This window comes from Telmatherina bonti, assembly GCF_933228915.1.
Source record: "Telmatherina bonti genome assembly, chromosome: 17".
NCBI classification, from domain to species: Eukaryota; Metazoa; Chordata; class Actinopteri; order Atheriniformes; family Telmatherinidae; genus Telmatherina; species Telmatherina bonti.
In genome coordinates this window covers 22,476,231-22,491,597 of record NC_136615.1, presented here as the reverse complement: position 1 = coordinate 22,491,597, position 15,367 = coordinate 22,476,231, and the positions used below count along the sequence as shown (strand labels likewise).

Genomic DNA, 15,367 nt, shown 5'->3' with positions numbered 1-15,367 from the left:
GGCGGGGAACCCTGGTCCTCGACAGCCAGAATCCTGTAGGTTTTCCATGTATCGCTGATCCAGTACACCTGATTCAAGTCTTAGAGATCCAACAGCTTATCAAGATCTGCACACTGATTAATTCATTTCAGTCTGGTGTGTTGGAACAGGGAGGCATCGAAACCTGTCAGGACGATGGCTAAGGTTTCACACCCCTGTACTGAAGCGTTGAGATTTCACCATGTTTGAGCAATTATTGTCGAACAGTTTGATTTTTTTTTTTTTTTTTTTTTTTTTTTAGCTTTCTTACATTGTGGTGTGAGATTGAATTATTTTAGTAGCAAAATGTTTTATTTTTCTTAAATAAATCTCCATCTGGCTGTGTTTAAAAAAAAAATACAATGCACACAAACACTCATGGTATGTATTATGTCTTTTCTAAAAAATATCAAATTTAATTTGATTATAAAAGTCATATTTTTTGTACATGCACACCCACACATAATCATCATAAATACCATCCAATGATTTCACTTTTTCTTTTCTTTTTTTTTTTTAAAACTTGATTCACAGAGCAAGCACATACGGTGGACCGATACAGCTGAAGGACACTATGGAGAATGCTTGCAGTCTTTTACAAGGAGAGGAAATTTCAGTGCACTAAAAAAAAGGCTGTCATAAAATCAAGTAGAAACATTTAGAAATTATCTACAAATGGATCAAAGTACAAAAGAGCTACACCATTTGGAGACACTACACTCATTCACAGGTGAATGATTTGGTTTTGGAATACAATATTATCTCAGCATTGTGACAGACTGGGCAACAAATTATGTTTATGTATATGCCTTTTAAAAGAAAAGTAAAGAAAAGAAAAAAAAAAAAGTAAAAGTGTTGCACTAACTATTTCTTTTGGTTTTGACCGTCATCTGTTTTTAGTGCATCATCACAAATTTAGAGAAAGAGTATGGAGGGGAACCCTGTTTCCTACCATTATCTCACCTCCAGGTCATTACATAAATACGAAAACAAGAAAGAAATACATTGAATAAAATAAAAAAGTAGAGAATGAACATGAGATCAAACAGAATGTTACCAAATTATTAAAGCTAAGAGCTATCCTTCCTGCTAGTATTCAAGTTCATCAGCACTTCTGTTAATCTTAGCTGCACAAAAATCTTGGTACAAGATGCAGACTTTTAAAGGAAAAAAAAAACATTATTATCACGTTCAATTAACACAGATTATGTCTTTCTCCTTGAAAACCAAAGACTGAGGTATCTTTTTAGACATTTTTCATTTTTAGGTATTTTTCGTTTTAAGCTTTCCATGATTTGCTTTTCCTCATTTATCTGCATGTAAAACCATCAAAACAGTGTTTGAGCTTAAAATTCTGATCATAGAGGAACATATGGACTCAGAAGTGATATTAAATATATATATGTGTGTGTGTGTGTGTGTGTGTGTGTGTGTGTGTGTCATTTTTGTAGCTTTCTATCCAAATTACACTAATTCACAATAATTGAACATAAAAAAGAATCTTGTTAAACTATAAGTTGATGCAGCTGATAGGAGCAAACTCTTTGAGCTCATCTTATTTAATAAATTACTAAATCATTCAAGATCATAGGAATAGAATAAAAACCAGGTCTGTACCAGATTCCTCTGGAACAATCACATATATGTTTTTTAACTTACCAATTTAAAGTATAGTCCTTGTGTACTGTGAGTACAAGTAGAACATGTAAGCATTACAAAACAAGTCAATATTTCTCTACAGACATCATGTAACAAAAGCGGAGAACAATGCACGCCCCAACAGCTTTGATTTGTAGTTTTTATGTGACTTCAGCACGTCCCACTAACTGAAGATCTGTGTGAGACAACCAAACTAAACAGTGCACAGGCGATGGAGGTAGCAGCACATCACTACAGATCACAGGACCAATAAAGACATGAGCTCTTTGTCAGAAAGTTCCCTAAACAAAGAGAAGAAGAAATGTAAAAGTGCAAAACATAAATGCATCACATACTGCCTTACATACTCACAGGCACACAAGCTATGAATGTAACCAATCATTGGACAAAACACCCACCTTTGTGCAAGAGGAAGATAGACATAACATTTTGTCTTGAACTAGGCGTTTCATGACAATTTGACGGCAAAGACAACAGATATTTCTGCTCTAATTAAGTTCTTAAAAAATGACAAAGCACAGGCGACCCGTCGTAAAAGAAAAACTTGGTGTGAGCTAAGTCTTGTCATCAAAACAGGAATGTCATGCTCGTATTGTTTTTATAAAGGCCACTGAGACAGCGAATCTCACCTGGTGTTTAATGCCCTGGAGCCAATCTTCTATTCTTTACAAAATCACTCCCAGAAAAAAAAAAGAAAAAAAAAAAAAAAAGATAATTCCTGTCCTCAATTCCAGCAGGTAGGAGTGGAAATCTGTCTCTTCTCCCCACATATGCTACCACCTCTTTATGATATTGCACTGAATAAAGATTTTCGTTAGCAGCCAGCATTGCTTCACAGAATGTGTTATAACAGTGTAGTCTAGGTGAGATTTTCTCAGAGGATCTCAATGCCTCCTATTATTATTTTTTTTCCTTTTTCTTAGCTGAGAAAAGCCATTTGGAGAGTTAAAACCAGATGCTTTGTTTTCCCAGCTACCCTGCTTCGAATAACTGTAAAGTTTATTTTGCCTAATAATTAAAAAAAAGAGAGAGAGAAAAATACATGTCATGAAAATCCTAGTTTTCTTTCTTGTCTTTTCTTTTTAAATATCCCTTTATTTAAAGAACATCACAGTAATATGTGTTTATGTCTGCAAGTGACACCGTTCTTGATTTTGGCACCGTACTGTACAAAATGATGTGTTTCAAACCAACCACCGAATAAAACTACTGTTTTTCAGCTGTCAGGCTGTCAGACATGGACCAGAAGACAAAGCACATGTCCTCTTTGCGGCACGTCATCAGATCAGAGTTGATTGTATGGATGCTATATACAGAGCCCACCATGTACATGTACAGCACATTTATGCTTCTTTGTTTTGTTTTTTTTACTTCACAGGGGAGAGTCTCTTCAGAAGTTTCTTTCCTTTGGAAAGTAGTCCTTTTTTCTTCTTGTTTGCCAGATCTCTGGGGTCCCTGGGGTCCATTGGGACATGTGGACCCCTTGTAGGGCTGAGGGGTCTCATGGTACCTGGGAGGAGAGGCCGAACGATGGGGGATGGCGCCCGGACTGGTGTGGTGATGTTGTTGGCTGTGTCAGTGGTTTCTGTGGTAACCTGAGGAGATAAGTGGTGTGGAGGCAGGGGGCAGTGTATTACAAATAAACAAACATTTTTCCTCTTTTTTTTTTTTTTTTCTTCAGCGGTAAGTTGCTCCGTCCTTCAGCTTGTCCTCAAAGTTTGGGTAGATGGTTTCTAGTGCTGAGACTTTATGCTTTTAGCTTATAGCGTCTTAATGATGCACATGTTTCTTGCATAATTTTTGTCAACCCCCTTTATTTCAAAATTTTGAACCCTAAAACCACAGGATATCAGATCAGAGATCAGAACTCAGAAGGCAACATCTTCCTTACCTTCTGACATCTCTTTAATGTTTATTATTTTCAACTCACATTTGAGTTTCAGAAAATGCTACTTATTTTTTAGAAGTATTCTCAAATTCACGCAGAACTGTGTCTGCATTAATGCTACGCCCCTTGAGAGGATTATAACTATGTGATATTAATTTTCAGTTTTGTGTCTTGTTTTTTTCTGTTTTTTTCCTGGAATTTGAAACCCTCATATTTGTTGCAGTTTTACATCAAGTGATAATTTGCTAATTTATTCAAGTAATCTTTTATAGAGTGGGAAACACTCCCAATCTTTACTTCTTTGGGAAAATAATATTAATTAATAATACTATATATAAAATAATTGATATTTTATACCCTGCACTGTTTTCTGACAAGTTTTTATGTAAGATTGTAGTTCATTCAACCAATCCAGTATTTTGTTTGTGTTGAAACTTTGCCAGGATTTGCTATAACATTTCATAGTTCACATGATTGCCTTTGCACTGTTATATATTTAAAATTCCCCAGCTTTAAAAATAAAAAAAAAAAGATTAGTAGAATGAACTGGTCTCACAAAAACAGTTCATATTAAGCACTGGTTTTTCCTCTTTCAGAAGGGTTTCAGATACATTGTATAGGATAATGAGGACCCAGGAAAAGATTGACAAAAGTCTCAAGTAGCTCTTTAAACCATAAAAAGGAAAGTTCAAATTTCACAAGCAGCTATCTTAATTAGCTTTATAAAGAGGGCAATCACTGCTACATTAACTGACTAGTTTTGAGTTAGTGAGCAGTTCATAATTAATTAAACTGAGCAAAGACGACTGCATTTAGTTTAATCTTGTCATACGGGGCGTTGGCAGGAAAGTAAATTAAACTAACTTCAAAATGTTTAAGGAATTATTTTCAATTATAGTAGTTGATAATGTAATACTAAGTATTGATAGAAATAGTAATAATACTAAACTATATTCTACGAGAGAATAATTTACAAATATGTTTCTTCCTAGATGGATGCAAGTCAGGTCCACTGCTTGCCTGTCTGTTCATCTATCATAAAGGAGAGAACATGTTTTATTACACGCAAAAATTGTAGAAAAGAGGAAATAGAAGAGGAAGCCATCAAATGTCGAACACAACATTAGCACACCACAGAGGCGAAGAGGTCCAGTCGGTTATGAGAGGGAACATAGAGTACAGTCAGATACAGTACAACACCCAGAGACACAACTGTAGATTCCAGGCTTCTCCTCTAAATGCAGCAGCTTGTAAGTCTGAAATCCTCCCAAACTGACATGTCATTTCAATCAATTTGTGTTTTTTTTCTTTTCACATAGAGTGATGATGGCAGTGCACAAAAGTTGAACCGAATTGACAGATTTTTCTAAACAGAGCGATAAAACGGTCATTACACTAAGTGGCATTTTAAAGCCTTCCCCGTTACCACAAGCTGTGTGCATTAGAGCTGTGAGTCTGCTATCTCAAGTTGCAAACTTACTGTACAAGGCAGACAGAGCCAATTATGGTGTGAAATGAACAATCTTCTCCTGTTTGTTTTGTTTAGTTTTGCCAAGCGGGTGAGGAAAAAAAGAAAAGAAATCAGATGTGGCAGCTTTGTCACTGTTGAGAAAACCCACATCACTATGGCAACTAAAAACAACACCACCAACAACAACACCAACACACATGAACACAGAGCGCAAACAATAATGTTTTGTTTTGGGTTTTTTTTAATATCCAATTTCTTTTACTTTTATTGTTCCACTGTAACAATACAGGATGGATGTCTCAGTGCTGTGGTTAGTTCTGTCTGAAGGGCTCAGAGCAAACATGGCATATCCACTGTCAACAGGGCTGAAAAATAGATCTGATGTGTGGGTAATATACATAAAGAAACAAAGCCTCTTTCAGGAAATACAGAAGTCGAGCCAAGAGAGTTATTATAAAAAGTATCAAGTTTGAAAAAAGGCATGCTTTTCTTTCCTTCTCAACTTAAGACTTTTATTTTCAAATAATTCCTTTCTGGATCATTGGCTATTGTCATGTGTTCATAAAGCACTTATCTTTTTTATTAATAGAATTATACACAATAACCACAAATTGATTTTGTGTTTCAGTGCAAAAACGTATCAAATTACTCTGTGTAAGGAATAAGTTGAGCCTTTTTTACGTGTCCTTCTTAATCGGTGCTACATGCATGAACCACCCGCAGAGCTTCCACAGTTTATCCTCTCTGTCCATGTCAGGCTTTGCTTCTTCCTTTCTCTGAGACTAAGAAAGGTGTTCACATTGGATTTGCCCCTTTCCATAGGTTGAAGGGGAGGTTGTTAGTCTGTATAGAGTCACCACTGTCACCACATGGACAAACACACACAATGAACAGCACACAGACTGCAAGTGGAGGAAGCAAGAGACGGAAATCAAGAGAGGACGAAGGATGGATGAACACAGGGCCTAGCGCTGAGAGCGACGATGATGATGTACCCGTTTTCCCTCTGATACGGTGGCAGCAGAGTTGGCAGGGGGCCGGTTGGTGGGATCTTCCTGGGGGTAGTGGGATGGGGTATCGGTCAGATACACTTCCACGTCATCAGGCACTTCTTCCAGGAAGTTAGAGGGAACCAGACCGCGATGGCCGTTGATCTCACCCTGTGACCGGGGATAAGGAATGAATGGAGAGAGTGAGATCCTGAGGACAAAGCATTGGATCCGAGAAATAAAATAAGGACTTTTTTCATGTTTGTTATATGCAAGGAACTGATAGAAAAACCCAAACCTCAGCATAACTTGACAGGACTGCACCACATTACTGATTTGTGTGAGCACATCTGCAGGACATCTCCATATTTGACTGAAGCATCACTGCTCTGTCTGATAATATTGTCTCAGCTGGCTCTGTCAAAAGGTTTGATGGTTCGATTTAATAGAATCTCTAAAGGATAAATATGTTTTGTGTATTTGATTTTGTTTTTGTTGTTGTTTTCCTGTCCAGGGTGTACCCTGCCTCTTACCTGCTAATTGCTGGGATGGTCTCCAGCTCCCCGTAACACTGAATTGGACTAAGAGTTGTAGAATGTGTCTGACTGACTCATGCTGTTTTTTTTTGTTTTTTTTTGTTCTTTTTTTTTTGTTTGTTTGTTTGGGGTTTTTTTAATAGCCCAAATCCAGACAAATAATGAACCTAACTAATATTAATTAGAAGACCACTCAACTTGAACAAGTAGCACTCACATAATAAAATCCATCTTCATCAATGTCTCCAAAAACAGCAATGATGTCACCGGCGCAGAATGTCAGCTCAGCCTATGAGATGACAGAGAGGCATTTGATCCACTTTGTGTTGTTACATTTCTTATGACTCAATACAATTAAGAAAATAAAGAAATTTATTCTATATTTTCTAAGCAGCAGGTAATGAGCTTGTTTCGTAATTTAGACAGTCATTCATTTTCCTTTTGAAAAACACTCATCAATAATGTAGGTGGATAAGGATTTTGAAAAAGCAAAATTTTCCATAAAGAAAAACTAGAAGAGTAATGCACCTTGTCAAAACTTATTGAGTATAATTTATAGTATGTGTTACCTCAACATCCACATTAGGAGAGCTCTCTCTGGGGTCGTAGTCATAAAGAGCCACCATCCGTCTTGAGGCCTGATCTCGACGGAGGCCTCTTCTGTTTTGCTCTAGAGGCAATAGTATAAATTTCAGCAAAAATATTCCCTTTTATTTGTGTACTTCTTAAATATTATGTATGCCATTTTTGATGTTCCATTGCTGTTGCTTTTGATTTGTTTAGAAACTCAAGACCACTGAATTCTGTGACAGTCTAACAGCTCCAGTGTGTTAAAGCACAGACAGCGAGTATTCATGTGCGATACCTATTCTGTCCACTGGGGTGCTGAGCGGCAGAAAGCCCTGTTTGATGAGCTCGTCCATGGTCTCTTCGTCATCTGCCCGTATCTCTGACACCATGTTACATGGGATCAGCCCCATCCTGCCTCGCACTTCTCCTCTGTAAAACCCATCAGTGTCTTTATCACCATAAACCTAGCAGAGAGTGAAAAAGCAATGTTTAGGGCTTTTTGATACTAGTTTGTCTGCGATGATGATTTTACATTTCTGGATACTCTTAGCGCTCTGCATGATCATGATCAGAAAGTAGTGAATCTCCCACCCTAATGATCTGCCCTTCTTTGAAAGGAAGCTCCTCATCAGCTGCATCTGGGTTTGGGGACATGGACAGAGGATCATAGTCAAAGAGGGCCACAAAGATCCGAAAAGGCTCCTCGGGCTCTGACTCATCATAGTATGTGGGAGAACGGCGATCTCGATTCCTGTGGCCATCTTGAACACACAACAAACAAAAAGAAACAACTCGTAAAAATGTCACCCCATCAGGACGCATTTTTGCTCATATGCCAATAAATTTGACTAAACACTCAAAACAAGCACATTCTTAGACACTTCTTTTTTTCATAGTACGAGTGCAAAGAGCCTGTGTTTGTGATGTTTGGTCACAGATAGAACAGCTTTCAGAGCACTGAGTAGCAGAACTTCAACCAGTTGCGACACGCAGTGTACACCACTTCTCTGATGAACAAGTGTGTGACACATCTGAGCCATGCCTCAGTCAAAGGAAATCAATGAGAAGATTCTGCGCCTTATTAATTCTTATTGATTCGATCATGCACTGCATGATTGAGTTGATTCTGTCACCTAGCCATATTTGTGCCTGTCAGCATGCAAGAAGAAATCTGTGACCAGTGAACTGTTTAATAAATTTCCTGCCTCAGACACACATGCATCCACAAATACACGCACACATACACACTGCATGTATTTCTTGGGTTTTGTGGGGGTGGAGGGAGGTCTTTTTTTTCTTCTTTTTTTTTCTTCTTAGGTTTAAATGTGCAGAGACACAAATGAAAGGCAACACATTGTGCACTACAAAGACAAATGTGATTCATGAACATGACAACATAAGACAAGACTCTGACGTGCATGCAGGATTAACCCTGACAATACCCCCCCTTTCGTATCACGAATATACAGCAAACTAAAAACTTCCTGTTTGGCGCCAACCCTCAGAGCATGAATAAGTCTCACGCAGAGTACTGAACCCATTGAAGTGGGAAATTATCAGGGCAGCTCTGAAAAGGATAAACTAATGATGGTAATGTATTGCTTCATGGTAAGCTTTTGCTAACTTATAAAGAATTTGAAAATTGGGGAGCTAGGAGAGACATGTGAGGGATGACTACATTTGTCTTAGCTCATATCACAACCTGATGTCATGTACTGTGTCTAAACAAAAACTGGCAAAAAGTGGGGTCATTCTATAATATCTTCAACTTTCTTTAAAATATCATGCATGATTGCTCCAAAATATTCAAAGTAGATGTGATTGTATCACAAAGGGAAGGGTTTGAGCAGGTGTCTGGGGTTGAGAGCATTGTGCATTACATTCCCTGAGCAGTCAATCAACCATCTGCTACTTTGGAAACTTCATTCCTGGACCAGACGTCTTGCCAGTGTGTTCACCATTCCAGTGCAGTGCAGTCATGCTGTTCAACTGTAAGCATAATAAGTAATTATAAATCTTGAAGACAAACAAACAGGCAGATGCAAGTGTCCACATCTACATCCTGCCATTTGCCAAGTGCTGGTGGTCTGTTTTGCTGCCATGCTGTGGTGGTAGAAACAGCACTGCAGGCACATACCATGGGGAGACCTGGTGCCGCCCATGTGCCTGCGGGATGACCATGTCCTGTGCCGAGCTACTCTGCCATAGTTAACATCCTTGGCGATGGGGGAGAGGTTTCCCTCACTGTTATTTTCAGAGGTTACTTCTACAGGAAACACCAGTTAGAAGGTGAGGGGGTTACAAAGCAAGCTTAGCCTTCCTGTCCTGAAGTATTTGTGTTGCTCCCTATCAATTCGAAGAAAGACATGTGAGCAAGGATGTAAATCTACAAAAGCTATTCTATTCATAATTAGAGACATAGCACATTGTTTTATCACTGTGTAGCACAAAAATTCCCAGCAGTTAAATAAAGCTGTGTCGCGATAAGATCTACATCTGTGTATTGAAAGGAATGAGCATGGTGATAGACACAGAGGTGATCTGAAAAAAACAAGGAAGCTCAAGAAGGCTTAATAGAGCATTAAACACAAATGTATCATGACACAGAAAACATAAAATCCTAAAAAAAATAAATAAATAAATAAAAACATATCTTAACTTGCTTTCTCTTTCACCACCTGTCTATACTAACCAATGGAGGGGACCATTAGAGGTCGCCTCTGGGGATGAGGACTGCCGTGTTGAATTCGTCTCCCACCGTCACGATCATGCCGTGCTCCGGCTGGAGTGTTTGCCTGAAATATACACAAATAAAGCAAATATTCACAAATATTAAGCCTTCATGGGCTGGTCACAGAAAACTGGGCGTGCTCAGAAACAGCATGTGAAAGAAAGTGTGTAACTGTATAAATTATATGTCAACAAAACCATGCAGAACTCACAGGCAAGCACTGAAACACAGACGCATAGACTCACATTCAAACACGTACAAGCCGATGGGAAATCTTCGTGTCTGAATGAAGCTGTAACTAGTGAAATAGTACGCGATCAAAAATTGCAAGTTCAATAAAACATTAGCCAAAGACGTTAATGAGCATGGCATGTGGTGATGCCTCAAAGTTCTGTCTCTATATCTCTATGGCGAGTCTGTCTTTGTTTTTCTCTTCCGCTGAAACATCAAAGCTGCCTTTAGACTGCAGCATATTTACCGAGTCATTTGCTAATTCAGGCAGATAAAACAGTAATGGCGTGTTGAAACAGTTGAATCATGAGCAACAGTGGCTGCAGACAGACTTGGCCATACGTATTCATAAGAGCGCCACTTAAAACTGTGAAACAATGGAGCTCATCAAAGCGCCAACTGTTCATTGTGTGGAAGCGACTGAAAGCAAAGAATATAGCTGTCTCTGTTCCCCGTCATAAAAGATTCAACCTGAAGGAGTGCAATCAAACAGGCAAACATGACCTGCTCTTTTTTCTTTCTGAGCTGTTTCCTTTGACCAAAACAGAATCTGGTTGAGGAGAGGTGGAAGGAGGAATTTGGGAAGATGATGACCCCTGATATGGTCTTGCAGCATTTAAACCACAACTGCTAGATAAATATTCAACAAAAATGTTTTAGATACTGCATCTAATGTAATACTAACGTGACGTCACAGCGACTACCGTAACTCAAATAAACCTGAAGGCTCTCTTTATTGCTGTTAATGGTTGTGAAATAGCAAATACCTTCTCTGACCTTGAAGAAACTGCTGTGTAAAGTGAGATTTATGTAATCTAAGTTTGAGGGAATTCATCTTTACATGCTGCTGCATGCTCTCTGGCTGCAGCTCAGCAGTTCAAGCCAATCAGCATCTTGTACAAGCATCCACAGGTGGATTTCGGTTGTGATACCAATCAATAATGGAGGTTAATGTTACAGCCTGAGCCACTTACTGGTTCAGGGTGGAACATTTGCTGATCTGATTAGCTGGGTAACCACCCGCTAAATTTAGTTTGGAAGCACCTGCCTTTTTCCAAACAGCTGGTAGGAAGGACTTTCCCTGTAATTGTGTGAAACTACCCGGCATGCCAATTATTTCTGTCCAAGGGGCTGAAACTTCTTCTACATCAATTTGAAATAAACTCAGCACACGCACCAACAACACATGTCAAATGCAAGTCAAGGCAGCAGTCTCATTTGAAGTATCTGTGCCTGTGCAGTCCGCTAAATAATAAGAAACATGAGTGGTGGGACTCTTGGGTTTTATAATAAGTGCAAAGAACTGCACCTTGGGCGTGTTGTGCGAGTTGCGTCGCCGTCCCTCTTCCAGCTGCATCTCAGAGTACAGCTCCTCCTCATCCTCTTCCATGATGTCAGACAGGTCAGAGCCCCGGCTGCTTTCGCTGTGATAATCTTCATTGTGACTATAGTGAGGCTTTTGGTTGTTACAAAGACACAAACACAAACACACAGACGCAATTGTTTAAGTCTACAAACAAAACGACATACCGAAGAACACATGGATGGGCACGCACATGAAAACACACAGAGACGTCGGCAAAAGAGTGAATGCATGCAACTATCCAAACGTGCATGCACACACACTCACACACGCACATCCTAATACAAGTAAGGGCTTTTCTACTGTGTAATATAGTGTTCACAGGGGCACAAAGGATTCACCGCATGTCAGGCTGCTCTTACCGGCCTCCCCAGCTCAGAGCCTCTGAGAAACTCGTCAACTGAGGGTCCTCTCCGACGGCCGCGTGCAAATCCTTCCTCGTCTTCCTCTTCCTCGTCAGAGTGATGCTGGTGAAATGAATGACCCTGCTCTCCGTACCTCCCCTGCCTTCTGTCTCCCTGAAAACACAAAAGAAATCCTGTGAACATTTTTTTTCTCTCAGTGTCATAAAGGTGTCATTTAGCTTTTTCATTTCCAGACCTTGCCAGTTTCTGCCGCCACCCTCTGCGCTGCTTCTCGGGCGATGGCTTTGGCCACAGTGTCAGGGATGAGTGTGCCTCTGGGCTGAGGAAGAATCCTCTGAGGGGATGGCGAACGTGGATTGGCAGGACGAGGGGCCTCAAGCGTGTGACCTTGCATGGGCACCGGAGGCTGTGAAGGAGATCGTGTGGGATCCCAGCCAGGCTGGCCAGGTGGAAAAGCTCCTCCATGGTGGGCGGTGTGCTCTTTGGCATCCAGGTCTCTGGCACTTACTGGTCTCTGAGGTATAGGGTGGGGCTGAGGGTGGGGTAACAGAGGCAGTTGGTGCTGGGGCCTGGGACCCTGGTGAGGTGGACGAGGCTGAATGTGTAAAGGCTGGGGTTGAGGATGTGGGAGTCCAAGCTGGGGTTGAGGAGGCCCTCCCGGATGGGGAAGTCTAGGGTGAGTTTGAGGGTGTGGTGGAAGTGGTTGCCCATGGGGTGGAGCAGGAAGCTGGGGGTTGGGGTGAGGAAGGTGAGGGGATGGGAGGTGGGGTTGAGCATGTGGGTGTGGTGGGGGACCTGTGTGAGGGTGCATTGGTGGCAGCAGGGGAAGCGGAGGTAGAGGCACAAGCAGGTTGTTTGGAATGACGGCGACTTGGGAGTCCTGGGATTCTCCCTGCACTGACAGCGTCCTAACGATGACCTCCCTGGCCTCAAGGCATTGAATCCTTGTCAGCTCAACAGTAACATAGTCCGCCATTGGGAATAACACCTCAGCTATCTGGATTTTAAAAAGAAAGAGAGAGATAGAAATTGTAAATTTCAACAGGATCTGCATTAGGATTTGTTATTGTTTAGACTAAGGCTACAACAATTAGTCGACAAAGTCGACAACGTCAGCAATGAAAATTCATTGACGCGAAATTTTATTGTCGATGCGTCGTATTATAAACGCTTTGCTAAAAAAACACTGCGCCAGGCAGCTTAACGCCATTTACCAACCACAGCTTTTCAGAACTCTAAACACCAAGCAAAGCACCACAGGAAGTGCTGGGGGCAGTATTGTTATTTTGTGCAGCGTCTTTGTTTTAAACAACAAAGAACAAACTGATGGTGGTGCAACCTATTTCAAAAGTTTGGGGATATTTCATGTTAAACAAGGTGTCAAACAGGTGAAAAGTGTCGTCTGCCACATAGAGTTGGCATACCACGGCAGCACGACAGTCATACATGTGCATCTGAAATGAAAGCACCTCAGAGTCACGGTTTCCAGCATTCCGGATGGCAAAGTTAGTATTAGCGAGTAGTGATGTGCTGTTGTTACCTCTGCCAAAAAGGTTATGTATAAAACTGGCGTTTATCTGTTTGTTTGTGTTCAAGATAATTCAAAAAGTTATGGATAGATTTTCATAAAATTTTCAGGAGTTGTAATTGTGAAAAGGAAGAAGTGATTTAATTTTGGTGGTGATCCGGATCACTGTTTGGATCCAGGAATTTTTCAAAAGATTCTGGCCCTTGTTAACCTTACAAAACAGGCTTTTTCAAGATATAAATAATCATTTCAATGCAATTCTATGAATATTAAGAGGTTAAAATATTTTATTTATTTAGTTTTCAATCTGTACAGCTTGGATATGATCCTATAGCTAAGTTTAAATGTTTCAAAATAAACTAGTAGTAAACTTAAATTTAATATACAACTGGTTCAGGACTCATTCTTTTAACTTACTATAGGACATTATGTTGTGACTGACTGGGAATCAGAGGGACATTCATATGATGCAAATGAAGAGAGTGGGGTAAAACATACCGGAGCCTGTAAAAAGAGCTGCGTCAGCTGGAAGCACAGATGGTGGGAGCGACTAATCGACTAATCAACAAAATTATTTACAGATTAGTCAGCTATTAAAATAACCGTTAGTTGCAGCCTGAGTTTAGACTCTAGCTTGTTTCTTATAGATTCATCATTCTCACCAAAGGCTCTTGTCTCTGACCTGAAAGCACTGATCCAGAACCTCTTATCCTCTTATGCTAATTCAAGGTCTAAAACATTTCTAAATAGCAAGACGCCACAAACACTAGGCTAAAAATTATTACATTAAAGGCCAGAGGTATATTTTAATACTTATTGAATTTGGTATACCATAACCATGGTTTGGTTTTGTATTCTACTGTAAGTTTTCCTCACCTTGACTAGACAAGAAACTATCCAATTCTGATCAAACTTTAAATTTCAGCTCAAAGTGAGGCCCATGACTTCTAGACTTAAACTATCCCCAAACAAAAGAACTCTTCTGCTCTGTACAAACAGAAACATTTTATCATTTGGTTAATTATGGGTCTTTTTGAGTACAACCTTCAAATAAATTCATATAAGTTTGCTTAGTTGATAAAATTGAATCCTCAATTTTTAATCTAAAGTAAGCAGCTTAGAAGAAAATCTGTACCATAGTCTTAAACTGACTTCAAATAATGTGTGTTGATTTATTTCATAGTCACCAGAGGGAGTGAGAGATCTTCCCAAGACATTTACAAGTCCAAAAATGAGTCAGGTACTGAGCGTTAACTGCAAGTAGGTGGCAACATTGAGTGCACCAAAGGCACTGGTGACATAATACTGCTGCCAAGGAGGTTATTAGCTTTCCATCTGTGATGTATATCCTGGGCTTTTAACTGGATTAAACACCATTAAATAAATCAGACAATGTGTACGATGTTTAATATTATATCAGTGAGCAGCATGAGGATCTTGAACATACATATCCCCTCCTTGCTGAGTGTGATACTTTTTTTCCCTCTAAATTGTGAGTAATACCAGTATCACTGTTATTAATTTCCTTTTAAAAGAGAAAGCTGACTAAAGAACAAAGTCATGTTGGTATTTTTAAGACATGCTTATTCACCCTCTGTCCTTTAGTGCAGACTGCATAGCCAATGACATTTGCCCCATTAGACGTCCCTGTGGGAGAGAGGATGGGAGGCTTCCAGCGAACCCTCAGGACCCCTGGAGCTTGCCCACAGAGCACCTGCACATCCTGGGGAGGCATCGGTGGGCCTGGAGGTGAAAGAGCATGTGTAAGAAGAAGAAAATGTGTTATTTTACTTTCCTAATGCCACTAGCATATAAAAAGCAAAAACATCTGAGGCATTCATCTAATGCACAAATGGGTACGAAAAAAACCATGCACAGAAATGCCTAGAAATGGGGGAGTGAGGAAGGGTTTTTTTTTTTTTTTACCATTTTTACAATTTCTTATTTGAGTTACATGTGTACATTAAAAGCATAACACTTTCTCCATATTTTGTGGGGATGCATACAAAAACTTTAGT

At 39.8% G+C, this 15,367-nt stretch overlaps 1 protein-coding gene across 1 annotated transcript in view; it reads right to left on the bottom strand.

The window, feature by feature from the left end:
• Positions 1-3,044: 3,044 nt before the first annotated feature.
• rimbp2a (RIMS binding protein 2a) overlaps positions 3,045-15,367 on the bottom strand; it is a gene marked incomplete at both ends in the record, with an annotated part of 62,389 nt that continues 50,066 nt past the window's right edge. Inside the window, 12 exons of the mRNA XM_079256463.1 lie at positions 3,045-3,272; positions 6,032-6,196; positions 6,779-6,850; positions 7,131-7,231; positions 7,427-7,595; positions 7,723-7,892; positions 9,269-9,397; positions 9,824-9,926; positions 11,403-11,549; positions 11,819-11,974; positions 12,057-12,818; positions 14,941-15,092. Of these exons, the coding sequence (XP_079112589.1) occupies positions 3,045-3,272; positions 6,032-6,196; positions 6,779-6,850; positions 7,131-7,231; positions 7,427-7,595; positions 7,723-7,892; positions 9,269-9,397; positions 9,824-9,926; positions 11,403-11,549; positions 11,819-11,974; positions 12,057-12,818; positions 14,941-15,092 (2,354 nt within the window). The remainder of the gene's footprint in view (positions 3,273-6,031; positions 6,197-6,778; positions 6,851-7,130; positions 7,232-7,426; positions 7,596-7,722; positions 7,893-9,268; positions 9,398-9,823; positions 9,927-11,402; positions 11,550-11,818; positions 11,975-12,056; positions 12,819-14,940; positions 15,093-15,367) is intronic.